At 36.1% G+C, this 27,847-nt stretch overlaps 2 protein-coding genes across 4 annotated transcripts in view; one reads left to right on the top strand and one right to left on the bottom strand.

Annotated features, from left to right (window-relative positions):
• The window catches only part of LOC113391687 (dynein axonemal intermediate chain 7-like), a 37,554-nt gene extending 32,989 nt beyond the window's left edge, over positions 1-4,565 (top strand). Inside the window, exons 22-25 of the mRNA XM_064219948.1 lie at positions 384-532; positions 1,659-1,728; positions 2,979-3,080; positions 4,428-4,565. Of these exons, the coding sequence (XP_064076018.1) occupies positions 384-532; positions 1,659-1,728; positions 2,979-3,080; positions 4,428-4,565 (459 nt within the window). The remainder of the gene's footprint in view (positions 1-383; positions 533-1,658; positions 1,729-2,978; positions 3,081-4,427) is intronic.
• Positions 4,566-7,667: 3,102 nt separating this feature from the next.
• Positions 7,668-27,847, bottom strand: part of Plx (pollux) — a 48,721-nt gene continuing 28,541 nt past the window's right edge. The window contains exons 2-23 of one of the 3 annotated variants that reach the window (XM_026627724.2): positions 25,840-25,916; positions 19,090-19,265; positions 18,688-18,787; positions 18,271-18,411; positions 17,478-18,185; positions 16,947-17,145; positions 16,337-16,459; positions 15,715-15,830; positions 15,325-15,416; positions 14,813-14,948; positions 14,367-14,484; positions 14,140-14,239; positions 13,448-13,560; positions 12,820-12,966; positions 12,174-12,338; positions 11,754-11,918; positions 11,422-11,573; positions 10,719-10,817; positions 10,156-10,309; positions 9,895-10,064; positions 9,661-9,807; positions 7,669-8,827 (exon numbers count right to left, since the gene is read on the bottom strand). In XM_026627724.2, the coding sequence (XP_026483509.2) occupies positions 7,946-8,827; positions 9,661-9,807; positions 9,895-10,064; positions 10,156-10,309; positions 10,719-10,817; positions 11,422-11,573; positions 11,754-11,918; positions 12,174-12,338; positions 12,820-12,966; positions 13,448-13,560; positions 14,140-14,239; positions 14,367-14,484; positions 14,813-14,948; positions 15,325-15,416; positions 15,715-15,830; positions 16,337-16,459; positions 16,947-17,145; positions 17,478-18,185; positions 18,271-18,411; positions 18,688-18,787; positions 19,090-19,265; positions 25,840-25,905 (4,269 nt within the window). In that variant the 5' untranslated portion in view covers positions 25,906-25,916 and the 3' untranslated portion in view covers positions 7,669-7,945. Of the gene's footprint in view, positions 8,828-9,660; positions 9,808-9,894; positions 10,065-10,155; positions 10,310-10,718; positions 10,818-11,421; positions 11,574-11,753; positions 11,919-12,173; positions 12,339-12,819; positions 12,967-13,447; positions 13,561-14,139; positions 14,240-14,366; positions 14,485-14,812; positions 14,949-15,324; positions 15,417-15,714; positions 15,831-16,336; positions 16,460-16,946; positions 17,146-17,477; positions 18,186-18,270; positions 18,412-18,687; positions 18,788-19,089; positions 19,266-25,839; positions 25,917-27,847 lie in introns of all 3 variants that reach the window. The other 2 variants (XM_026627723.2, XM_026627726.2) reach the window with 2 other exon arrangements.

Here is a 27,847-nt window from a genome sequence, read left to right on the forward strand (position 1 = left end):
TGTATTGCTTGATCAACCCGACATGAAACCGTGTTCACTGTTGCTAAATTATATTATTCTGAACTTAATACTATTATAACTAACGTATGTTCAACGATATTTAAAAAAAATAAATAATGTTAAGTGTTTTAGTTTAATTATACAAGTTTTTTTTTTTATTATTCTTAACATACATTCGAACTATATAGATCGCTTGAAATTAGTTACATTTGTAATTGTGTGCATTTTTTTTATTTTGTTGTATATGTTAAGGACTGCGTAAATTAAACAACAAATCTTGTTACGCACAGATTTAATAGAAGCGTTGCACCGACGGCGACGCAGCCGCACGCACACACGTAAACGCTTAACTTAACTAATTAACACTACGATACATCCTTCAGATAATGCGTGAAGCAGCCTGCGACATGTTCCCAGACTTCGATGCTCACAATCACATAGAAGGCACGAGCCCCAAGGAATGGGTCATGGAGAGACACCTGTATCACGCGATGGCGTTTTTATCAAGAGCGTATCAATTTCAGTGGAGTCGGTAAGTAGGAGTTGAAATGAGTGCTTGAGTGTATGTTTGCAATGATTATTCAAAGAATATCTGTCAGTACTACATTAATTTCTACATATGTTTTATAAGAAATAATAAGAATATTATTTTTGTAATTTAGATAGGTAAGGATCTACCTAAAAGGATCTACCTATTCGTAAACGCAAAGTTCAGTCGAGGAATATTTTTTGTAAATTTACTCTTGACCTGTTTATATAATATTTGCATTCGGACGGGCAGATGGGCCACCTGATGGTAAGTCACCTTTAGTCATAGACTGACACAGTTCGAAATATTAAGCATCCATTACATCGGCAATGTACTATCAACCTTGGTAACTAAGATTTATTTATTTATAATACATAAAAATGTGAAATACAGCTGTTTCGAGACATAGATTATAAACATAATGCAAATGCTCTGCTAACGCTGACCAACAATCTCGAAAAATGTATGCCATTCGGCGCTACAGAATTTTTCGGTTTAAGCTGTTTTAGAGCGTGCCTGACTTCGTCCAACGTCAGTCGGTCTAAGTGTCGTGCTTCTCCATTCTCACTCCCCGCAGCTTCTACTGCCAAGTTTACATTAAGCTTAGCTCAGATGTTATAGACCGAATGGAAGTAGCTAGGAAATTCTATAGCGTATTGTTGTGAAGTTAACGATACTCCAATCTGTACAATTGTATGAGATGTTATGTCCCTTGTGCCTGTAGTTCTGTCTTATAATCATTCGTTCTTTTAACCTGAACAGACTTCTTGACAGGCTATGTTGAATATAATAGTGAAAATATATATGATATATGTTTCGGCAGATCGATTCTAACTCGTGAACGTAGTCGATAAGGTTCTATCATCCGCAGAGGTCGGCCATCTTCAATAAAATTGGAAATTCATCAATCAAACATGGACATAGAACATTCAGTGTATAGCAATTCAATCATAATTTTTTAGCCATCAGTATATCTTATCGAATAGAATGAGCAATGTAGATATTTCTATAGCGTCTCCAGTATCCGTTATCGGAAATGTGATCTCGATAATGCATTTAATAAAATCTGTGTATAAAATGATACGATGCTTATGGAATGAATATTTGCTTAAATTTTATCTATTTTCAGATGGAACATCGCATCCGGCAGTCGTAATATTATATTACAATTACGGGAATCAGTTGATACGAAACGTGAGGCAAGGGAAATTCAATCTTATTTATACGCTAATAGATGTAATAGCCCTCTGGATACCCCCCCCCCCACTTTGTATATTCTACCGACAACCAGCAGTACTGAATATTATTGTGTTCCGGTTGAAGGGTGAATGAGCCAGTGTAACCGCAGGCACTATGGACATAACATCTTAGTTCCCAAGGTTCGTGGCGCATTGTCGATGTAAGGTATGGTTAATATTTCTTACAGCGACATTTTCTATGGACGGTGGTGACCACTTACCATCACGTGGTCCATATGCTCGTCCGCCAACCTATACCATAAAAAAAAAGTTAAATGTATCAGTTTTAAGTATAAATTCTCAATTAATAAAATGTATTCTCTTTTTTGATTTTGAAATCAAAGCCTGGGTTGTGACTTACGTTACGTAAAAAACGTAACATATTATCAATATTAAACGTAAAATTTTATCAATATTTATTATTATCTGAGATAAAATACCCGGTTCAAAACACATTATCAGATAGCCAAACATGACGAAAATTAAATATATAAGAACAAAAGAGTAGGTACCAAAATTTTACACGAGCTGACCGGCTCCGCCATCGCATCGATACCCTCAAGAATAATTATTTTTGTTACGGGAGACTTCAATTTTACGATATCACCTAAGATATTGATTTAAATTATAAAATGTTAAGCCTAATTATGTCCTAAATAAAATACTTAAGGTAATAAACATATTTATTTTTATCAAATTAAATCGAAATACTTTTTATTGTACACATAATTTAATCACGTTGGGCTTGCACAGAGCATTACCGTTGAATAACCAAGTAGAACTACGTAAAACTACTTAAATAGTAAATAAAAAAGTAAAACCTTTGGTTCTACACCCGAACTCTCTCAGGTCGTGTAAAGTCATATTGCTTTTCGGTTATGTGAGTGAGGTAAAATCATCTTTCGTTCATTTTTTTATTTCAGTAACAATATTTTTATTTTTTTATTTTTTTTATTACAACGGTAGGCGATAAATATATGTACCATTCCTTATATCGCCAATACGCCGACCTTGATGTTTAAGATGTTGAGTCCCTTTAGTTTAGTAGGATATATGATGACTGGGTGGTAGGTATTTACCCAGATGGATTTGCTCCCCTTCCCACCAAGAAAACTGTCGTTACTCTAGCTAGCCCATTGTTCACAACCTTCAAAGCAAACACGCCATTGAGAATTAAGACTAGTTCACTTAAATAAATTCTATGATTACAGGCTAAATTTCAACTTTTGCACGTAACACCTCAGCGCGCGACGATCCTCAAATGCATAGAACTATCCCAAGAATTTGATACAGAACCCGCCGTTGGTTTGAAGGCAAGTAGAGCAGCAATGGAAAATCATGAATTAACTGCAATTATATTGTTTTTTTTTTACGTTTAAACTTATCTAAAATCTCTTCCAATCGAAGTAGGAATAAAAATAAACAAACCTTAGATTTACGTATACAATGTTATTTGGTAATAGCTGAGCTATATTCTGCACAACAATGTACGATTGATATATCTTTATTTAACATAACATAAACATAATCAGCCTGTAAATTTCCCACTGCTGGGCTAAGGCCTCCTCTCCCGTTGAGGAGAAGGTATGGAGCATATTCCACCACGTTGCTCCAATGCGGGTTGGTGGAATACACATGTGGCAGAATTTCGTTGAAATTACACACATGCAGGTTTCCTCACGATGTTTTCCTTCACCGCCGAGCACGAGATGAATTATAAACACAAATTAAGCACATGAAAATTCAGTGGTGCCTGCCTGGGTTTGAACCCGAAACCATCGGTTAAGATGCACGCGTTTTAACCACTGGGCCATCTCGGCTCTTCTATATTTATCTTTATTTATATTTTTTAAATTTTTATTTAAAAAGAGCAACTATGCGAGTTTCTTGCCGTTTCTTCTCGCTTGGAGGCTGCTTTCCGAAACGGTGGTAGTATTTATATATCGACGATTCAAAAACTCTTCATGTGAAGTGTACTTGAATAAAATTTGATTTGATAATAAAAACACTATTCCACTAAACTACTTATCCACTTTAATTTTACTTCCAATGTTCCAATAACAGTTTCGTCGGCGTTCAAAACGCAATTTTTTCGCAAATCCATTCAAAATATTATTCAAGCTCTCGACCAATGATATCGCTTCAAAAGATGTTTATTTAATCTTGTGGTTGAAATACAATATAAATATAAAGTTCCGCAAATACTAAACTTATCGGAATCTTTGTAAGCAACTCGTCAGGACAAATAAAACTCGAGATTGGAATCTTAGATGACAATGAGATCTATAATATTTTCGAAGTATAATATGTCTTCAAACTGTCTGGAAGTATTGGTTGAATATTTCAAATCAAATCGAATCGTCGATATTAAAAGACTACCACCGTTTCGGAAAGCAGCCTCCAGCGAGAAGAAACGGCAAGAAACTCGCATAGTTGCTCTTTTCAAATAATCAGATTTACAATGCTGTTTTTTACAATAATTAGTGTCCTGTGATGGAACCCGAGCCTAAATCCAGGCGTTTTTTTCTAAAAAGTACTTAATTAATTTAAATTACTTGAAATTTGAGCAATATTCTAGATCTTTCTTAGTGGATCGTTCGTATATCTAAAGACGACCTCTTGATCTCTGTTTACACGTATAATTATATATTTCTTTCCAGTTCTACCCAGACCTGTTCACTCTGAACATGTCCTACGGTTCCGTTGACGCGAGACGAGCGACGTTCAACATGAAGTACAGGCTGGTGGAAACGGTTTTCGATTTGTTACAAGAATTGAAGCTGTGCAGTTATTCGTAAAATAAATAACGATCTTAGTCAATGTAACTGTTATTTTATTGGTAATATAAATATTATTCTTCGATGACTTAAGGTTTCATTGTATATGTTACTGTAAAAGCTCGAACTACGGTAAATCTTAAGATTTTCCAGTAAAACCTAAGATTTACCGACATGAGTTGGTAAATGTAAGTATTTATTATAAATGGACGACTTTTTCGGACTTTTAACATTCCAGCCTAACCTAACCTGTAAATCCTAAGATTTACCAAGTGAATGATGGTAAAAATTCGAATCCCAAAGTTTAATGGACATTTACCATTCAAAATCGGTAAATCTTAGGTTTTACTGGAAAATCTTAATATTTACCGTAGTTCGAGCTTTTGCAGGAACATATATGAATTTCTTTATTCTACAATGACTTTTATATGCCGGAACAGTTTTGCATGTATGATGTATTCTTGACTTGACATTGGTTTTAAATTGATTAGTTCATCCATTCAGGGCTTGTATTTAAAATTTTAAAGCGTTTAACCGTGTTCCGAGAGAATTGGACCTCCGATTTTGATGGGTCAGTGTAACCATATCTAAAAATGTTATTTAAAGTATATATAAATAAATTAATTAAATATTCACAATGGCAATCTTTTTTTTTTTGTTGTCGAGTTGTCAGTTGTCTGTTGAGTATCAATTATTAACTGGTAAATAAAAAAAGAGACCAAATTTAAACGTTTATTTACCTCAATATCACGTTTCTATTAAATATTAATATATCCAGACAATATTATCGATAAATCTCAATTTCCGATTTTAAAAAAAAACTAACAAAAATATATTAATTTTGAGCAAATTCAAAAGATGATAAACAAAATAACGGAAGATAATCTTTTAAATACTTAATTTCTGTACAGTATGCAATAACGCACTATGCATTTCAATGGCAAGAGGAGAAAAGATTAACAAACCTTAGATTTACATATTTCATGCGATACGCTACAAACAGTTCTTGATTAATATATCTTTATTTATAATACAATACTATTACACTTAACTACTTATATGCACTACGAATGTATAACAAAAACGTTCATACATTCAAAACGTTTTTTTTTTTTCGATTCCTTTATGAACACAATCATATGAAAATTCCAGGTCAACATTATTTATTTTTCGTTACTACTCCTGCCATTGAAATAGACTAAAACACAATAAAATAAAATGCTTTACCATTTCTTCATCGGTCGCACGTTACTGCACAAAAACATTCCACTTGACAATAATTCTTAGCAAACATGCACGACCTTACAATAACAAAAAAATGTAAATACATGTATGTTTTAACATTTATTTCTTATACACAACATCTACTAGAACACACTACGCTGTGATGATGGAAAAACTCACATTTTTTAAAAATATTTCGATACCAAAGTTCTATGACATATAGTTTGTAAGATTTAATAACTACCGGTGCGTTTTAAATAATTCTATATAGTTACCGTTTATTTAGGAAGTCTATTCAAATCCAGACTTTGATTCTAAATTTGAAATCACGAAGGAATTTATATGGTCAACCGTTTAAATCAAGTAGAACCTATTTTGATGGGATTTGTACAACCAATCCAGTCCAGCATATGTGCAGAAGTCTGTAAGGTAGTACACCAGTACCTCAAAAAACCTGCACCTGAACTCTTTGCGGTCGTATGTACCTGTTCTCCATGCGATATCCTGCAGTTGCAAGACTGTGTTGGAAAAGTTAAATGATTGGGTCATATTTTAATGAACACTGGCCCATTCTAGTCCAGAAATTGTAATTCTTATATGAATGAAATACTTTTTTATGTATATACTTGCATGATTTATTGTACCCCCTTTTATTAGTTACCTTGATACCTCCCTCTTATTTTATAAATGCAATAATGTGCTTCTTATTTTGTGGTTCTTTTAATGAAGGACGTCGACTTTAATTACGTAAATACAGTTATTATCTCGAAAGAAATCGAGGGTGATGTTATTTGTTTTTGGGCGAAAAGGTTTCAAGGTTGAGTGAGCCAGTGTAATAACAGTAGTGGTTTATATTCCCTACACTGTTCGTCTATGGTCGAAGGAAAGGACTTATTATCATTTGGTCATTGGACATCTAAATTATCGAAATATCTTTATTAAATGTGAATTTCCCTGAACATCCAACCACTACGATATATTTTCTATATATTAAGTAACATCTTATGTAAAAAGGCGTGTCGTTGGTGTTAAAATTTTTCGAAATTTGAAAGTCGTATCAAAAATTACGTCGACGATTGACTAATCCTTACTTATGTATAAAGCGTCGTTTTACGTGTTTAGATCTATTCGTATTTTTATAATGGCATCGGTAGGTGGACGTAATGGGCAACCTCATGGTAAGCAGTCACCACCGCCCATAGACATGAGGGCTGTATAAAATTTTAACAATTTCTTACATGACCAATACCACCAACCTTGGTAACTGAGATTATGTCTCTTATGCCTGGAGTTCCACTCACTCAGCTTTAACACAACAATACTCAGTACTTCTGATTGGCGGTCAAATATGATGAGTGAGGGGGCTTTCACGAAGTGTTGTTGTGACCAGTGTCAATCGTGCTTAAAATGTCTTAGTGTGCGTAAGACGACTAAAAGTAGAGATAGCAAAATAATACAAATTCGAATTTTTTAACGAACGAACGATTATTAATTTGGAGACGCCATCGTGAGTGAATAGATCTCATGGTATAAACATTTGTATATAAGTGTCTATCTTGCTTGCGTTGGGCTATGAACGTTTGTGGCTTTTCATTGCGTGTGTGTGTGTGTTGTGTGTTTTAATTTAAATTGCGAATAGTGACGCAACTTTTGACATGACTTTGCAATGCTACAAATCCTGATCCGAAATATAAAAATAATTTGTGAATAAAACTATATTTATAGATGGAACAATTCTGTGACCCGGTGCTAAAGGGACCAATATGAATAACCCTTATTTTTCGTATTCAGAATAAAAACAATGAACTGATTTCGATTGCTTTATATCTCATATGCCTTAAATCGTTAAAGCAAAATTATTTTTATGTAGTATTAGTACTTTTTTTATGAAATAGGTAGGTCAATGAGTCACCTGATGGTGAGTGGTCACCATTGTCAGTAGATAAAGGCGCCGTAAGAAATAGTAATCGTTTAAACACCTGGGAACCAAGATGTTGTCTCTAGTGCCTTTATTAACTCAAAAATGTACTTCAATTTTAGCGCCAGACCACAGATATGTTAGTGACGTGTAGTTTTCTAAAATGTTATAAAGCCTTATTTTGAATATAATTCGTAAACGTACATTGTTGTGACGTCACAATTCTCCTTTGTTTAGCAATTCTCTATTGAAATTAGAACTAATTACTACTTTTCAACGGTCGAATCTGTTTCAATTTAGTCAATTGACCGTCAAATTTGATGTCAACATCACAGTCGCTCAACGGATGTGAAATAGTAGATGAACTGTCTTCTTTTCTATTGTTTTCAGGGGACAATGGTGTTACGAAACCACTGTCATTCAATTTTGAATCTTGTCCTTTTGAGTTAGCGTTCAAATTAAGCGACATACTTTTTTTACTCTGGAATATACTCAATTCGTCTGAATATGATTTGGGCGACAGTTTCTTTGATAATTTTTCGTCTAACTTTTTCAAATTCTCATCAAAATCGTGCTTCAATTGCTGCTCGAAGAATCGCTCCTGTCGTATTTGTTCGTGCGTGTTCGCGAAAAATCCTGATGTTTTCCGTCCCAAGTCTCTTATGTTATCGTTTGCTAAGTTCTCTATGCGTAGACTGTCTCTCCTTCTCACGTCCTCCTTCTTCTCTTCTAGAACTTTCAACGGGAAATGCTTATTCGATATTAAACCAGAATGCACTGACTGAGATTTCTTCATCATGTAATGTTTCCTGTCCTCGATATTCTTTTCTTTATTGAGAGCATTCAAAACTTCCTCCTTTGTCGTTTTGGAGAATAAATTCGGCGTGCTCATCCCTTGCTTATAGTTCTTCTTGAATTCATCTTCATCGTCGTTCGAAGTGAATTTCGTGATGATCTTTGAGCCGAATGAGATTTTCTTGCTGTAATTTTGGACGATTTTCTTGATTTCGTGCGGTAAGTCTTGTCTATGGTGCGCGGATATATATCGGCTCAGGAAAGTTAGATGCTGTTCCATGATTTTGGTTTGCGATTCTAGACGAGTTTGAGTCTTTTGATAGTTTTCGATCGCGTCCATTGCCGACTGTGGAGACAAGACAAACAAATTATGTTCATTATAATAATTGTTATTTTTATAAATTACTATTTTATGACTGCAAAATTTTGGTGCCTTCGTTAAGCATGATAGACAAAAATATAAAAATGAGAAGAGTCATGGCACACTCGCAAGAGCCGAGATGGCATTGGTTAGAACGCGTGCATCTTAACCGATGATTGCGGGTTCAAACCCAGGCAGGCACCACTGAATTGTCATGTGCTTAATTTGTGTTTATAATTCATCTCGTGCTCGGCGGTGAAGGAAAACATCGAGAGGAAACCTGCATGTGTCTAATTTCAACGAAATTCTGCCACATGTGTATCCACCAACCCGCATTGGAGAAGCGTGGTGGAATATGCTCCAAACCTTCTCCTCAATGGGAGAGGAGGCCTAAGTCCAGCAGTGGGAAATTTACATGCTGTTAATGTGGCACACTTGGTTGGAACGACGTAACTTTCGCCACACACTATGTTTTAAATAACAGACATATTAAAAAAATAACTTTAACAGCGTTTAATTGTAATATAAATACTTGTTCGTTCGTACGTTTATAATAGAAAGAGACAGAGAGAGAGGGAGAGGGGACATCATACTTTTTCCTTACGTGACGTTTTCTGCCAGTTCTACTGTAGGCAGCGTAAAAGGACTTCGTTTCAAAATCAAATAGGAAACAAGAGAATTTAAACAATAACGGTGATTTGTATATGCCACAGACTAAAACCAGCGAGGAAATCTATAATATATCTGATAAAATAAAACGAATCTTCGTCCCGCAACGGGACCAATGGGCAATAGATTAGTTCTCTTAAGTTACTCACATCGAGTTCGGAGCTCATTCTACTAGTGTCCTCTTGTAGCTGCCGGTTATGTTCCGTGAGTGCCGCCAGGCGAGGCATTTCCTCTCTCAGCACGCTGTACTCCACCGCATATTCGGTTAACTGACGACTGATGTCTAACTTTGAAACCTGGAACAAGTGATGACGGCGGGTGACTAGTGACTATAGTGTGAGAGTTCAGTGCGAGAGTCGAGTGCGCGGGCGGGGGCCGCTCACCGTGGCCATGACTCTTTGCACGAGCGCGGGGTCGAGGTCGGGCAGCTTGTGCTTGAGGTACTCGGCCGCCTCCTCGCAGCTCTCGCACAGCAGCAGCCCGTCGCGGTGCGCCGCCAGCAGCGCCAGCGACACCGCGAACACCACGTCGAACGACTCCAGGAAGATCAGGTCTGTTTGCAAGAGTCATATATTATTTGAGATACGAGATCTTAATATGTTTCGTCGTAAAATATAGTAATAGTCAAATATATTTAATATTACCAAAGACCCTGACGACGAAGCCGAGTGGAAACTGACTGGTGAAGAGTGTCAGCATCCAGGGTGCTGCGTAAAGAGCTGGTGATATGTCGAGAGACTCCAGCTTCGCATGTAGTTCCGGTTCATGGTCACGAAGGAGACGAGAGAGTTGATACAACTGAAAAGATAAAGAGGTTTTATAAACCATAAGTCCGGCTCGAAGGACCAATTTTTGAATACTATTTATTATCATCCAGGGATATTAAGCTTTAATAACTTAGCAACTTGGTGGTAGGGCATGGTGCAAGCCCGTCTGGTTAAGTACCACCCACTCATCATATATTCTAAAGCAGCAATATTTTGTATAGTTGTTCCAGTTTTAAGAGTGAGTAAACCAGTGTATTCACAGGCTAATAACTTAGTTCCCAAGGTGGTCAAGCATTTGAGATGTAAGGAATGATTAAATTTTCTTACAGCACCAAAGTCTACGGGCGGATGTGACCACTTAAAATCAGGCGACCAAAACAAATAATAATTATACATTATACAAAATAGTGTTTTATTAAATACACAACCCTTATACTTACTTGGACTTGTAACGCGCTCATATCCGGTAGATACTGCTTTCTAATACCTCTTCGGAACATCAGATGTCTCAACAGTGTGAATGCTTCGGCTTCATCCATCTAGAAAACCCCAAAATTCTTTGTTATTGAAGTGATTAAAGTGCTACTTATATTGTTTTTACTTTGACATAGTATCATGAGATACTTTAGTGTTAGTAATTATTATTAACAAAATAAGACCAACCTGGCTATATTACCAACATGATAAACAATAAATTAATAATACATCAATTTAACTTCCATACAAAATTCAAAATGGTTGCTCTAAACATTAGCAACTCTGCACGGAAGCAAGCGGACGAGACGTGACATAGCTACTCAGTACTTAATATAATCAAGCTACTCTGTAACAAGATACTCGAAACTCACCGCAGAACACGAGCGCGTCATGTCAGAAGGTGATGCGACACTGACCATCACTTTAAGTAGTTCGTCAATGTTTCACGAGTGAGTTGCGTAGTGATTTCATACGGACTCGCATTGCAGATTTTAAGACTATGTTTGAATTTTGTTAAATCTATTGTTTTTAGTAAAATACACAAAATATAGTGATATAGTCCTGCGAGACTATTAATGTTTTATAAATACTGTCCAATCAATTTTGAAGAATAAATATGCTTCTATTAAACCGACTACGTGTCATGATTCGTATGAGCGTACTCACATGTAATAATAACACTCCAGCCACGAAGCTCAAGCCCTGACAGTAGCCCACATCGGGGTCCAAAAGGGAGTACGCCTTCAGTATGTTGTATAGGGCCAACTGACCAGGACCGAGGGCCGAGGCGAAGTACGAGTGCTTGGGGAAGGTGCGTCCTGTTAATAACACAGATTATCAGATTGAGAATGCTGCATATTAATAATCAGGTGGTAGCTTTTTCGATCCTGTTTTTATAAGAGGGCGACGTAATTTTTTGAAAAATCTGGTAATGCAACTTTAGTTCTCGTATAAATCAATCAGATCGAGTCAAGGAGACTCGGGTCCGAGTCCCTCACCCAGGTCGATGAGGATGGCGTGCTGGTGCTTGGTGAGGCCGGCGAGCAGCGAGCGGTAGGGCGCGTTGTAGAGCGGGAACTGCCGCGCGTCGGGCGGCGCCGCGCGCAGGCTGGCCTGCTCCGCCAGGAAGTACCACACGCCGCCGCGGGACGTGCGCGGGACGCCTGCGCACAGGCGACACCGAGGGCTCATATCTTTAACTTAGCCGAACGAAGGTATATTCATGGACAGGTGACGTGTCCTGTTTCTCATTTCTCAGTTATCCCCCAACCCGCATTGGAGCGGCGTGGTGGAATATCCTCCAAACCTTCTCCTCGAAGGGAGAGGAGGCCCTAGCACAGCGGTGGGAAATTTAGAGGCTGTCGATGTTGTGCCCCATTTCCCAGCAGTGCACCGTGTACCGTCTGTTACTCACTGACCTTGTCTGACCGCTTGTTTCAGCATGTGCCTATCAACTTTGGCGACGGGCTGTGAGGGATCTCTCGCGAGCAGGGAGTCCCACATATGCGACACTCCAGCGTCACACGATCCCATCTCGACGTATTCCAGCTTAATACGCCGAACTGCTGAGGACTCTTCACTTTCTGTAATATTGAGAGCATTGGGACGATTAGACTTCCAAACCGTTTAACTTCTAAAAGGCTACGATAATTACTTATTTATTTTAATACCAAAGACTTACATAAAAAACAAATCTGCAAAACTTCTTCTGTGTATAAACACAGTGTTAAGATATTTTTTGTGCCTGACGAAATGTCAGAGCAATGTTGCTATTTTTTATTTGTAGTTTGGTAAAGAACTAACATAAGATTTATTTTTTGCTTTTCCTTAGTGTGCGTGAAATAATTTTGATTTAGATTTCTCGACCAATAGTCTATCGTGATCATCTTATTTATCAGTCCGATTGAATTTGTCCTTTTTCTGAAAAAGTCTCTTCAAGGGCTAAGCATGCCCACTATACCAAGTTCATTTTTGGTATTACTACTATTTTTTTTATTTCTGGTTCGTATAATAAGGAATTAAAAGGGTCCAAAATGTCTAATACGTCTACTGTTTATGAGATACCTTTCAATCTTGCGTTTTCTTTCTCCATCCTAACAAGTAATATCGTTTGATCAATCGCCATCTTCCAAAGCTGTCGGAGCTGTTCCTTCGACCGCTTCCCGGTTGGTGACGTTGGATGACCTAGGAGATCCTTCTGCTGTATATCCCCTGGGAATAAATACATTATTTATATACAGAGGTATCTATCGAGGTAAGTTTACTAGTGCGTCACTTGGTACTGACAGATGGCCATTTTTTAAATTTCTTTCCCTTAGATCTTTGTTATTATATAGAGTAAGATTTTGATACCTTTTTTTGTTAATTTGAGTACTTCATGGTACACCATAAATATAATACAGAAAAATCTCATGTATGTCTTGTACGACGAGTAACAACGGACTTCTGGCTGATCTCTTCCAGACAACCCAATCTGAGTGAGATTTCTAAGAACATAATCTCGGAAGGTGCTGCCTACAAACTTACATACAAATATGGATTCACTAAAATGTATAATTAAACATATATAAAAAAAACCATTCAAATTAAAGTGACCTGTTTGGTAATGGAGTGGAATATTATTTTGCTTAATATTTCAGTAACATCTTAATTTGGTTTCCTTAATTTTAAGATAACGTTAATTTTATCTTACCTTCGTCCTTGCTGGGTTGGACCACCTTCTCGTATATCGCCTGACGCCAAGTCGCATCAGACTCGTTACCGCCTTCGTTAGCAGCTGCGCGTGAGTCACTCACTTTCAGGAAACTATAAAAGTGAACAATTGTGAAGAAAATTGGCAAAACATAGTAAACATTTTTTGTCAAAACGCAAGGTTTTTTTTAATAATTTATTGTTATATAATTGTTTTACTGTTATTTGTTACTAGTTGAATTTCAAGGTCATCTCTCCCAAGCCGTGGTGTCTACCAAAACCGACTAACTAACCGACTAAGGGCCTCGACCGCACCGTATAGTCGTAACTTATCCAGCAAAAGCATACCCAAATAATGGCGACGACAGGCGGATGGATATTAAAGTTCAACGATATATTCCTTCGCGCCCAAAATTTTATCACCGGAAGCGAAACTCAAACGCGATTGATACCAGGTGGCACTATGTACTCTATGTCGCGAGTTCAGAACTGAAATCACGCCGACTAGTCGACTAGTGAACGTTGGCTGCGACCCTACCTCTCTAGGAACTGCTCCTTATTTCAAAGATGTGTGGCGACAGGCGACATTTTGTGAATTGTCGAAACTCTGTGTCATTTTGGACGCATTACGTTGTTCTTATAATTACACCAACGTCTGTTTCTATTGCGAACGGAATAAATGACAATCCTTACATGTCCATCATTGGCGAATTGACGGATGTCTCTTCTTTGTTCTCATCTGTTCCTTCGTCGAATGACACTTGCTGGGAACATTTCGGCGACGACGGTTGCTCTGAAAGAAACACATCAAAAATTAAAAAAAGCATGAATGTTTTATTCATCAGCTCTTCACTTTACGCTGAAATGGGGAGGCCTTGTCCCAGCAGTGGGACATGTACAGACTTATGAATTTGGCTCACCCGTGATAATATTAACGCCCGGCGACAGTGATTTACAACGTTGTACATCCGGTGAGAGGAGCTCCGAATTGTTGGGCTCTGACGATGTTTCCAGAACTGATGGGTGTGGAGATAACTCCTGGAATAAAGAAGAAGTTCTGCTTAATTAATTTTAATGAGAAAGCTTGACCACCACTTAATGGTACGTGGTCACCACCGCTCATAGAATTTTGTACTGTGAGAAATATTAACATTTCCTTATATCACCAATGCGCCACTAGCTTTGGGAACTGAGATGTTATGTCCCTTGTGGCTGTGGTGACACTCGCCCTTCAAATCGCTATACAAAAATACTAAGTATTGCTATTTGACGGTAGAATATCCGATGAGTGGGTGTTACCTACCCAGTTGGGCTTTTGCAAGTCCACCAACCAACAAAATAAATTCTGTTTTTAGTTAAAAATTACCTTTTTGATAGCAATCGGTGAAATGTCATCCTTACTCTGCCGCCGCTTGAGTAGGTGATCAAATCCACTGGACAAAGATCGTTTAGCTTTCATGAATATAGTGCTGCCACCTAGATATTGGTTGAGGAATTCAGATCTGAAAATTGACACCAAAATAATTAGATTCAAGTTACTAAAATTTATATTAAAAATTAATCATGATCATGATGGAGGCGTATACGAAGGAGACTTTTAAGAAGATTGCAATCAGATTTTAATGAAAATATACAATTTTGTCCATAGGCACTTGTACCGCGAGAACTTCTCCTCCCACCGGCAATTGGACCCAACGGATTATGTTGCTAGAACCCGTGATGATGATGTGACAGTAACCAAAACTATCCGATATTCGAAATAAAAAATAGTGTCTTTACCTTGTAATTTTTCTTTTACAACTCCTACCTAAACTAATATCCGTAGCTGAAACTCTCCTCACATGCGGATACTAGTAGAAGTTAATAAAAAAGTATCACCTATTTTCAGCCGTATCGTGCACGTGTCTTTGCTGTTTTGCTTCACAGTGCGCTCGGAGCAACATCATCAGGAATGCGTTGTGTTCGCTCACCTAACAAAATCAAATGATTGATTCAAGTAAGTTCTTATAGATCGTTTTGAATCGTATACAATGTAACAGTCACAAGATTAACTTAAATGTCAAGCTACCACCGGTTCGGAATGTAGATCTCACTTAGAACTTAAAAGAAACGCACTCTCGTCTCGAATAAAATACATATGTATGCCACTATATACTATTCAATTCGTATATTTTAATGGCATCGACGAATTCAAAGTCGCTATTGTTAATTATTAATATACAATTCATGGAAGATAGTTTTGTATTAAATTTTTTGAATTTTACTAACCTCGTACATGTGATTAGTTCCACCTTGATATTTTGTGATGATGACGTCTTGTTCATCATCTGGTAGTTGTTCAACGCGACGCAGTATAAAAGCGTGAATCTTCTTTTCATTCATACCTAGTGAATCAATCATATGTATATATTAATAATTGTGTCCCAGTCGAGCTCCTTGTGGCACCCCGTGGAATTTATTCAGTCAATTTCGTATATGACAGAAAACACAAATATTAATTGAACCTTAGGTATCCGTTGTTAATTAGAAAAATACACAATATCTAAGTTTGTTTTTAATAGTAAACTTCTCTTTGTATCATTTGTTTTGTTCATAAAACGCTTAATTTATATTCTAGTCACTTATAAGAATGTAAATTAAAACAGGTATTATAACAGAATATGTAAATATACTTCATAATAATGAGATGGAAAACAATAAGTTCGAGTCTATAAGAATTCACTTCGTATATCACTTGTGAAAAATGACAAGCAACTTACAGTATGCCATTATGATACGTGTGTCCTATAAATGTTATAATAATTCTACTCAATGTTGGATATCACATTCTGACACGTCACCCTCGTTTTGCGTTTACTTTCTAGTTTCGAGAAATTTAAGATTTTCCTACCTTCAATATCGTGGCACAGTCTGTGGTACCACAACATAGGGCAATGTTCACATGTCATATTTGGAGATTTATCCCTGGACTTCTTCAAAAGATCGGCGTGTGCCACAAAGGCTTGTTTAATAGCTGCAACAGAATAAAAATAGTCATTACCGATTTAAAAAGTTCACTATATTTGTAATCCACATCACATCACGATTCACATCAAGATAAACAAGATCATGAAGATAACCAAGACTAAAGAGGATTTATTAATAAAAAAATTAGATATGTCCGTCTCAAAATTCAACGATATATTTAATATAAGAGATTCCAATTTCATCAACAAAAAAAAAGTTTTAATGTTAAAAGAAAACATAGGATACGTTCAACTTTGGGATCGTATATAAATAAATGACTAGTAGAAAAAATTGTAGTATTTTTATATACAAAATTCAGAGTCATCGACCATTGCAGAGTTATTTAAGCTTGATCCCATCCTGGGTGTGGGTAATGCTTGTCATGAAAATGCATTGTCATTTGAACTCCATAAGGAAAAGTGTACTTCCAATACATCTCACAAATTTAAAAAGTTAACTAAAAAGGCTTCTAAATAAAGTTATAATAATCTCACCGTTTACAACTTCAGTAGCAACAGAATCACTTTCACATTTGAACACATAGCACGCGTAGTCATTAGTCTCGCGACACACGAAGCCGAAATGCTCCTTGTTGCTTCTACCGAGGACGCAACTGGCGACGTCCTTGAAGCCACGATGTAGAAGAATTTGTTTTCTATCAGGACTTATTAGACGTAACTCTGAACGACCGACCTGAGGAACATATGTAATATATTATACATGAGCGAAGAACTCACCATATAAAAAGAATAACATTATTTTTTAACTGGATACTTTTTTGTCAGATGTTAGGCTTAGAAAAATCTATGTCCTTTCTTGGAGTTCGAGTCTGCTTCGTACCAAATGTGAAAAGCAACAGACAGGCAGACAGTTACTTCCTCATTTGAATATTACAGACTTGTAACCTGCAAGACCGGCAAATCGGCTCGAGATCTTACCATTATATTTACTGGGTGTAAATAAACCAGGACATGCAACAAAAGTTAAAAAGTTTGAATAAAAATATTATATTTTAATTAAATTACCTGAAAAAGCATTATCCTATTCTGTTCACCAATCAAATGAGCCAACGGCGTTTTTAAATTTAGTGTACCAATAGACGCTGACCTATCTCTCAAATAAGGTTTCGTATCTGTCTTCCTTTTCTTCTCTTCGTGAGTCTCTTTTGGTTTCCTTTGCAGTTCTCCAAAATTTAACTTAGCTCTATTATCCATTAATGTTGCTGCGTTTTCATCGGCCTGTGGTTTCATATTTTTAACTTCTACAGGCACATGAAGTAATGGATCAACCACTGTTTGCTTTTTTGTTTCATCTGTTTTATCGTTGAAAGGATTATTTGCCTTATCAGCATTAGAAATTAAGGCATCTTTAGGTTCAATTTTACTTGTATTTATTAAAAGAGATGTCGTTGCCAGTGAATGGCCATCGTCGTGTTTTTCTTCATCCTCCTTAACAGTACCTAGATTGTTTTTAGGTACGTTTATCACTAATACCGTAGGCTCTAAAGGCACTGGCTGTTTGACGATCTTTTCGATTCGCTCTTTGGTAAATACGTCAAACTCTTTGTCTATTTCTGTATTTTCAGGTTTTTGTAAGTTTTCTGCGCTTTTCCAAGCAATGGATTTATCCGGTTCTAAGGGTGTTGTGCTGGGTATTAAATTGTTGTGTCTAAACTTTTCTATTGCACGTTCTGGTGAAATTTTTACATCAGAATCTGTACTATCTTGGGAAGCCTATAAAATGATTATCATCGTGTTGAATTTATTATTAATTAGTTTAATTATTACATGATAAATTTAGCTTTTTCTAGATAATTACCCCAGTGGAAGACAGTAAGCTATGCCGCCTATTATTTTTTAATTTTTCGGCTTCATGTTGAGTGAACTTTTGTAATGCATCATCAATTAACGATTCTGGGACCTTCCTCTGTGAGATGCGTACTTTGCCAACATACAGAACCTGAAACACGACAAATTTATAAACGAAACATATATAACTACGCATATTTTTTTACAAATGTGTACAAACATATCGTCAAATATTAATTTGACGATATATTTGCTTGGATGGGTCATTGAGCTCAATGGACTTTGTTCCTACGTATATTGCCAAAATTCATGCAATTTGTTGGCAAGTTGCTGACATTCACATTATGGCAAATGCTGTTCGCTAAAATGTTGTTTCTCGTACACTTTCGATATCATCAAGAGTTGAGTAAGATAATTATTAATTTACCTCGAAGAAATGAGAATCTGACGGCGATAGATCAGCACATAGAGACGTTAGGGCTGAAGCGTTGCTCACGGTGCGAACAAGCCCTGATGATTCATTGGTTCTGTATAAAAAATACACTAAATTATCTTACTGTTACACGGACGGGCGGATTTCCTTTCAATACATTGAACAACCTCTCCGATGAAACTAGACATCGATTAAAAAACTCTATTGAAATCGGTCCATCCATTGAGGAGTTACGAACCCATCGATAAACACACATATAGTATCAAAACAAACAAATGACTCTCTACTTATTTTGGTATTGAAGCTGGCTTTTATGCTTACGGTCGCGGGTTCAGTGCATTGCATGTCAAATATTGGACGTTTATTTTGTCTTTGTTAATAATTTCGGTAACTTACAAATTAGAACTACAATTTTTAGATAAGGACATCCCAGGGCTGCTCCAGGGCAGGTGCTCAGCGCCATTTTGCTGCTGGAAGCCGGCATTCCTGGTCACATTTAGTGATCCTGTGGAGCCTTTGGGGCTTGGAGCCCCTGGGGAAGGCTCCCGCATCTGACTAAACAGATCCGTGACCTGGAAAGATATAAAACTAAATCAAAAACAGTTGTTTATAAGAAATAAACGTAGTCATTTAGCACTTTATTGCATCGTTTAAATATATTAAATTATTTTTTTTGTCAAAGGAGGTCACGCGACTATGGACCTCTTTTGTTTCTCATACTCCTTCTGTTGCTATAGTTTCGATAATAGTAGTTATCTGTTAGTGTGATATATCGGTTAGTTAATTTAGTATGTTCGTTCCGTGTTGATAAAATGTCGTTAAATTCATAATATATTGTATATTAACGATTATTGAAGTCTATACTTAGTAATGTATTATAATAAAATATCAGAGGAAAAACAAGTACAAAATAAATATATAAAGTATCATGTGATCACTTGTCGCGATATATTTATTTGCTATTGCGTGGATGTGCGTGACCTCAAATGACCCGCGAAACTCGAAACAGCTAGTAGATGATATTTACGAATACAGTAGAACGCCGATTATCCGAATCGGTCCTAAGCGTAGTACAAAAAATTAAAACCAAGTTATTTTAGTTTTGTGCTGTTGTAACAGGTCGGAACTCGGTCGAGTCCAGATATAATTCAACTGTCATGGTTGTAGAACTGTGTTTGTTAAACTTAATAAAGTTTATTCTATGTGTGACAGTTCGTTTTTCCTTATTACCAGTCTATGTCCGATTATCCGAATCGACCCCGGTCCCAATTAATTCGGATAATCGGCGTTCTACTGTATACTTATTTCAACATTTTTAAGAAAAGTTGGCTGATGTGAAGGCTTTTAAGAAAAGGCTTAATTAAAAAAATAGTTTAAAAGGAGAAAATGTGAAGTCAATTGTTATCCTAGAAATCGCTACAGAAAAACGGATATCTCATTACGTGATTCGGTCCTAGGATAGTGTCTATTACAACGAGACAGTTTCTTAAAAAACGCGGCATTAGACGCGGCCCACAGCCATAGTTACTTGTTAGGAAGCCCATAGGAACCTTTACTACAAAGATATATACCGTTGATAGCGCAATTGCGATTTTGATACTTTAAGTTATTCTGATATTAAATAAATTATAGATTTCAAATGTTATTTTCTGTTTTTTTGTGATCTATTGTAATAATAATTTTATTAGGCGGAAGACACTTTTTTTAATAATGCTAATTATTTCGGTAACACGTATAAAGGTATTATACATGTAACCGAATATACCTTATCTGATCCTTACTGACTACGAACGCACAGCACAATGATATAAATACACAGAGATTTAAAATATTCGTGCGCACATATTTTTTTAACGATTCGGAATATCGTTATAGGAAGCGAATTAGACTCATAACCATTTAAAATTATATTGTCTTGATGGTATGTCTTTGTGCAAGCCCTTCTGGGTAGGTACCACCCACTCGTCATATATTTTACCACCAGGTTAATGGTGAGTGGGCCAGTGTAACTACAGGCACAAGGGACATAACATCATAGTGCCCAAGGTTGGACGCGAAATGGCGATATAAAAAAATAGTTAATATTTCTTACAGCGTCATTGTCTATGGGCGGTGATAACCACTTACCATCATGTGGTCCATTTGCTTCCTATATCATAAAAAAGCAACAAGACAAATAAACCTGTAGTATATATGTCGTTTTGAGTAAGACAATTTTTCATTGTATTATTTATAACAAAAATATCTTCTTGTCTGTCTGTGTGTCTTGTCTTGAATATCATTATAGCAATATGGCAGCAATCACGTTTTTATTAAATAGTTCCGTTGTCCGAAACTTATCATCAGATGTTTACGAAATTTAAATGGGACCATTTCGAAACCGCTTAACAAAAACATTTTCAAATATATTTGACCGTACATAGAAGAATTAAAAATCCTAATCCTTTTATCGGTCAAATATTTCATTTTATTCTTCATTGGTAAAATAATTACGAATTTTATTTGAGTTGCCCTTTTGTACTTTCTAAACCATGAATTTGAAGTATAATTTATCCAAATACGAACACTAGAAGTACGAGTGTGAATACGTAACGTTATTGCTACGTAACTTACCCACTACCGGTTTGAGAATCTGTGGATTTAAACACTTACATACATTTTGACTCGTATCGATTTCCAATATCGTTACGTATATAAGATGTCTACGTTTCGTCACGTAATATGTTAATTTCTTGGTTTGATATTTTTTGATTAACCATTTTTCCTCCTGTTCGATAAATGAATTTTACAAAAACCTTTCAGCAGGGATATTGTAGGAAGAGATACGCCACATCGAGACATGTATCCTATGAATTTGTAACTCGAAACTCTAATCAATTAACTATCCTATGAGATTTGCTAACAGCTCATAAATATATATTAGTTATAATACAATAATATTCCAACATTTATATCCTTTGATTTTACTTTCAACGTTAAATAAAAACGCCATCTTTTTCCCGAATACATTATTCGAAATCTCGACCAATGTCCTTGATCCTGTAATTGGAATTTATAATTGAACGCCATTGTATATTTATTCGAATTTTAAATTAAATAAATTTTAAAAATAAATTTTTAAAAACAAAAAAAAAAGCAAAGCAAACGTGATTTTCGCACGGCTCAAAATAATATATATTAATTTTTCCTCGTGTAATAAAAACTTGGTTAAATTAACTAATTACTATATTATATAACAGAAAAAAATAAATACTAATTCGAAACTTGTTTTTTGAGGTACCAATTATTTTGTTTTTTTTTTTATTTCAGTTCTGTATGCACGCTGGCTATAATAAAGAATATCAACGAAAAAAAATATTTATAAATCTCAATAGCGCAATGATTTACGGCCCGCGTAGCGATGTAAAATGTCGCAAGCTCAATCCGGTCCCCATGGGCCATGCTGTCCCTACTACAAACCTTAATCTTAAAGGGTTAAAAATGAATATTAGTAATTTCTTAAAATGGGCCTTACAATTCTTTAGGGGTGAAAAGGTTACTACTCTTTTTAAAAAAAAAATAATAATACGTCCCGTCCCTCTTGAATGCAACAGTAACCTTTGGAATTAGGATGTTATGTCCCTTGTAGTAACACTGGCTCACTCACCCTTCCAACTGGAACACGACATTAATATTTGTATCACAGTTGGGCAGTAGAACGAACATGTGATGAGTGTTTGTCTAGTGGCCATACCTAAGGCCACAAGAACCGAGGTTCTGGAATCAACCCTCAAGTCGGGCTGATATAAAGTTTGGTATTGGTTTTACTGATGAATATTTCTCACTAACAGCCCAGTGTCTGGAATAAGGAAGTACAGTCCTGTGACTCGGAAAGCACAAAAAACCGATCCTGCACCTAAACTTTCCGTCGGATTTGCCGCTCATCTTTGCCGATTGCGGAGTGCATGTATATGTTCTGCATAGCAGGTTTATCTCCTTTGAAATCAGCCGCCATGACCAAAATTATTCAGGAAGACGCCATCATCAATATGAGGCGCCAATAGAACGGGATAAACACATTAATTTGCAAACATTTATGAACCTGTTGATATAAACAATTTCATCAAGGTCGCCATAACATGGCTGTACTATTTGAACTAATTTAAAAGTCAAGTTCCAAGGATGGTGAGCTTGTTGAATGTATTTGAATAATTACTCTTAAGGTTACTTTGTCAACTCAACTCTTTTTTTTTAATATTGGACAACATCACATACATTACTCTGATCCCAATGTAAGTAGCTAAAGCACTTGTGTTATGGAAAATCAGAAGTAACGACGGTACCACAAACACCCAGACCCAAGACAATATAGAAAACTTTTTCTACATCGGCTCGGCCGGGAATCGAACCCGGGATATCGGAGTGGCGTACCCATGTAAACCGGTGTACACACTACTCGATCACGTAGGTCGTCAAAATCTCCTGTTATAATAAGGTAACTTTTTTTTTGGATGTAGGAGGTTATCTTAAGTAATGATTCAATTTCGAAAGTTCAATAATTTCCCTGTTAGAAAGGTACATTATACTTGCGTGTTTTAGGATATAATATATTTATATTATAATTTTCTTTTCATTGCACCCGTGCGAAGCCGGGGCGACTCGCTAGTTTTGTTATATAATAATCGTTGCCATTGTAACTGATTATACGAATTTAAGAAGAGCAATGTAATCGTGTAATTCTGTACTGTTGTATAAAGATAGTTTTTTTTTAATTGAGCACAGTATTCAATAGGGCTTTGTGCGATCTCTGAGCGAAGCATTACTTTACATGGTATTTATATACCAGTTCAAACTTAAACTCAAATTCCTTTATTCAATATAGAAGCATTATGCTAATTATCGATTGTCAAATTAAACACTAACACCGAGAAGAACCGGCGAAAGAAACTCAGCGGGTCTTTTTTTTATATTCAATAGGAAAGGAACAGGATGCGATCGTTTAATTTCCAAAGTGTGGCATCAATCATAAACTCATTTATTGTATAATTATTCGCACACAAGGGTTCTTTAACATTTTTTTTTTTTTAATTTGACAACAGATGCATTTTGAACGCTTTCTGAACGCACCCATAAACGTCAAACATGGCCGCCCGTTGAACTGTCATGTCATTGAATTTCATGGATTTCATATCGAAATATCTCTATTATACGAATATTATGGGTATACGTTGTCGACTAAAGAATCATTATTTTTTTAACGACCTATAATTATGGATAGGTTTCGATCGGGTCTATCGGTCTGCACGAAATCTATCTACAATTATATATTAGATACACACAAACATTGTTACATTAGAACAAACGATAACTATAAAGGAAACAATTATTTTGCTTGGGAAGGTTTTCCCATTTGGTCCCATTGGTAGACATATGACTCCACTCCACCTGAGTACACGGTAAGTGAAAGTGGAGTCCAGACGACTAGTACAGTCAGCTAGAATGACCAGCACTAGTCACCCTCACGATGCCGGCCCGCAAGATGCCTCTTCACGTCTCGTTTGAAGGCACCCAGATTATAAGAGGAAGGGAGCACGTGTGCAGGTAAAGAGTTCCATTTTTTGGCGGTGCGACAAAGAAAAGAATTGTCAAATATATTTTTTTTTAATTTAGGGGTGGATTTCTATGCCGGAGGAACCTACCATCCAAATTTTAAGTTTGTAGGTATTACAGTTTCTGAGATTTCGTAGTTAATCTGTGCGGCGTATATAGATTTATTTCATCCGAGTATTATTTTAACTTTACTCGTTCTGGCTGTTACTTTACTTTAAATATCGAATGTTCTAGATAGATATCAGTCCATCTTTAATCGTCGTATTGTTATTAGTAATTATTAAAAAAGTAATAACGTTAGTAAGTGGCCATTCATTTATTACGTAAGACGATTTAGGATGGGACGGGGGGTCGACCATGTATTATGTTTTCTTACAAGGGCGTGGGAAGTCTCGACAGTTCTTACGTAAGATAAAAAAAAAATGCGCAAAGTTAAAAACATTTGAAAAAGGTTCGATTGTCGAGGTTCGCTCGGTTGCGTATAAAACGATATTTCCATTTCCATGGCAACGGGCTAGCCAAAAAAAAATAAAGATTATTAGTACCTTTGAAATTACGTATATTCATTTTTTCCTTTAGATTCTTACGTAATATCGGCTTATTCTCATTTTTTCTTATATTAGTGAGGGACGGGGCCAAAAACAAGCTAAAATAGTCTTACGTAATAAACGAATGGCCCCAAAGGTGTGCTGTTTACAACAAAAGGACGAATTTCACTCACACGTGATTCTAGATAATTGTAGAATAAGGCCCTAATCGATGAACGAGACAAAGGTTTTTAAAGATTACGGCGCTTTCTTTAACGACTCTCAAGCCGTTATTCTGTTGTTTGTTGAATCAATGTCTAGTGCATGTATAATCCAACGGCAGAAGAAGTAAAAAAAACAAAACCTTAAACTAACAGTAAACTAATATTAATAATAATAAATATTAACTAACTAATATTTCATACAATTTGCTAATAGATCTGCTATATTTAATATTACGCTCTACAAACAGTTTTTCGATTCAAACATCTTATTTTTAAAAAATTACAACACTATTCTACTTAACAATTTATGTCCAGTTTAATTTTACTTTCATTTTTTTTATACTATAAATAGAAACTAAATTAAATTAAAAAAAAACTATGACATGAATTATGTAATAAGCATGACATCCAAAAGATTGATTTGTGTCATGATATAAGACGCTGGCACTATTAACTCTGAATCGTAAATAATAGACGGTAGACAAAAAAAAATCGCCAAGATATTAAGATTAGATCTCGTTCAAAGATGTCATGTCAATTCAAGGTTAAAATTGTTTATTTATTTTACTCCTCCAGCCATTGAAATGGACTTTACGTAGTTTTACTTTGTTCTACTATGAAATTCACCGGAAAAACCATCAAATCTATAAATGCTCGTCGATCAGGGCCCTTAGGATTATAATCTAATGTATTATTTTTATCTATACCTGATCACACTAGGAAAAGGTTCTATTTTAACGCTACTTGTTATCAGAAAGCTTCACACGTTAGGGTTAATTCTTTTTGTACATAGAACCATGTCTTACCAAGTGTTTCATATTTATGGCCGACGTATCGGAGTGTGATCCGAAAAATGGCCTCTGAGGATGCATCTTTCTGCTTTCTGTAAAATTTGTATAAAATACATTTCTTTCGAGGATAAAATATGGAGCTCATCCCACCACGCTGTTCCGATGCGTGTTGGTGGATACATAAGGGGCAGGTTTTCTTAAGATTTTTTCCTTCACCGCCGAGCACGTGTTTATAAAACACAAATTAATCAAATCTATTTTCAGTTATTTTGCTTGTCCGTGAATATATTATTGTCAATACTGTTTTTGTTTTTAGATATAAACAATCAATTTGCTCGAGACAAATAAAATTTTCACTTTTATAAAAACACTAACCAAACATTCCGGCTTCGCATGGGTACAACAGATGTATACATATAATGTTAATATCAAAATAAATATAATTAAGGGCTTACTGTGCACACTACCAAAGCTGACCTTTTTTATATTTATATAGTTACGACTGGCAAATGTGCCACCTGAAGGTAAGTGGTCACCACCGCCCATAGATATTGGCGCTGTTATAAATATTAACAATTCCTTACATCGCCAATACGCTACCAACCTTGGAAATTAAGATTAAAAGAAGAAGAAGAAGAAGAAGTTACGTCCCTAGTGCTTGTAATTTCACTGACACACTTACGATAATAAGTATTGCTGTTTGGCGGTAGAATCAAGGCCGGATCAACCATACGGCTATTTGGGCTACAGCCCAGGGCCCCGTGGATTCAAGGGGGCCCCAGCTAAGTCAAGACAAAATCAGAAATAGACGATAATGCGAAATAATCCATAATTTTATTAAATTAAACAGATCGTATGGTCTGCAGCCCTACGAGTCCTGCAATTAATCAAACCCATTCAATTAATATAATTCAAGTCTACGTTCAGATATGTCTGAGGTGGGCCCCTAAGTAGTGTTAGCCCAGGGCCCCCTAAACTTGCGGTCCGGCCCTGGGTAGAATATACGAAGTGCCGGTTGTACCTACCCAGATGAACTTGCACAAACTCTACTAACAAGAAACAATAGTAATCTTCAACGAACTTTATATTTTAGCTAATATACGTCCTCATAAATCACTCCGTACATTGGTGACACCACACGTAGTTTTTGAGTTTATATTATTCAGACAAACAGACACGATATGCTCCATATAGTAATTCACATACTTGCCCATGAATGGTGTTCGGAATTCCAATGTTAATTCAGTGCATATCAGTTATATTTGAGTCCACGTGTCTGAGTAGTGATCTGCTCACGTCAGGGGCAAGGACAGATCTCTGGCAAATTGCCTGGACTATCATGATGATCGCCGATGTTGGGAAATTCTGGCATTGTCATTTAATATAGCACCTACACGCGGTTTTGTTTCTTATTTGACGAGACAAGGAATAATACTGTTTTAAAAATAAATTGCAATTTTATTTGGAGAGACTATTGTTGGTTTTTACTAATTTTAAAAGCCAAGATGGACGGGCTACACTGCCCATCGACGTTGACTGTGTAAGAAATATTAACTATTCCTCATATCACCAACACGCCATCAACTTTTGGAAACACAAACACAACTTTTGGAAACAAACCGGAACACAACACCAAGTCTTGCTTAAGCGGTAGAATATCTGATGGTCGTAAACCGTGTCTTATTATAAAGAGGACTATAAAATTATAAATCTAATAACATTAATGGATATTTCATTGGTATAAAACTAAATTATTCCTTAGTGAAATCGGCTATGAATTAATAATGTATCTCAAATTTTGGAAAAGAACATACGACTGAGTTACGCGCCGGTTCTTCTCGGTAGAATCTACATTCCGAACTGTTGGTAACTTTACTTAATATAATTCTGTAAAACGAGTCACAAGTGCTTGTGAAAGCCTTCTTGAATAAAGTATATTTTGATTATCAATATTATCTGGCAAGTCTGCGTTTGCGAAAGTGGTCCGGCCTAAATTATTCTGCAAAATTTTCCGTCATATTAT

The sequence above is a fragment of the Vanessa tameamea genome, chromosome 30 (genome assembly GCF_037043105.1).
Source record: "Vanessa tameamea isolate UH-Manoa-2023 chromosome 30, ilVanTame1 primary haplotype, whole genome shotgun sequence".
In the NCBI taxonomy this organism is placed as follows: Eukaryota; Metazoa; Arthropoda; class Insecta; order Lepidoptera; family Nymphalidae; genus Vanessa; species Vanessa tameamea.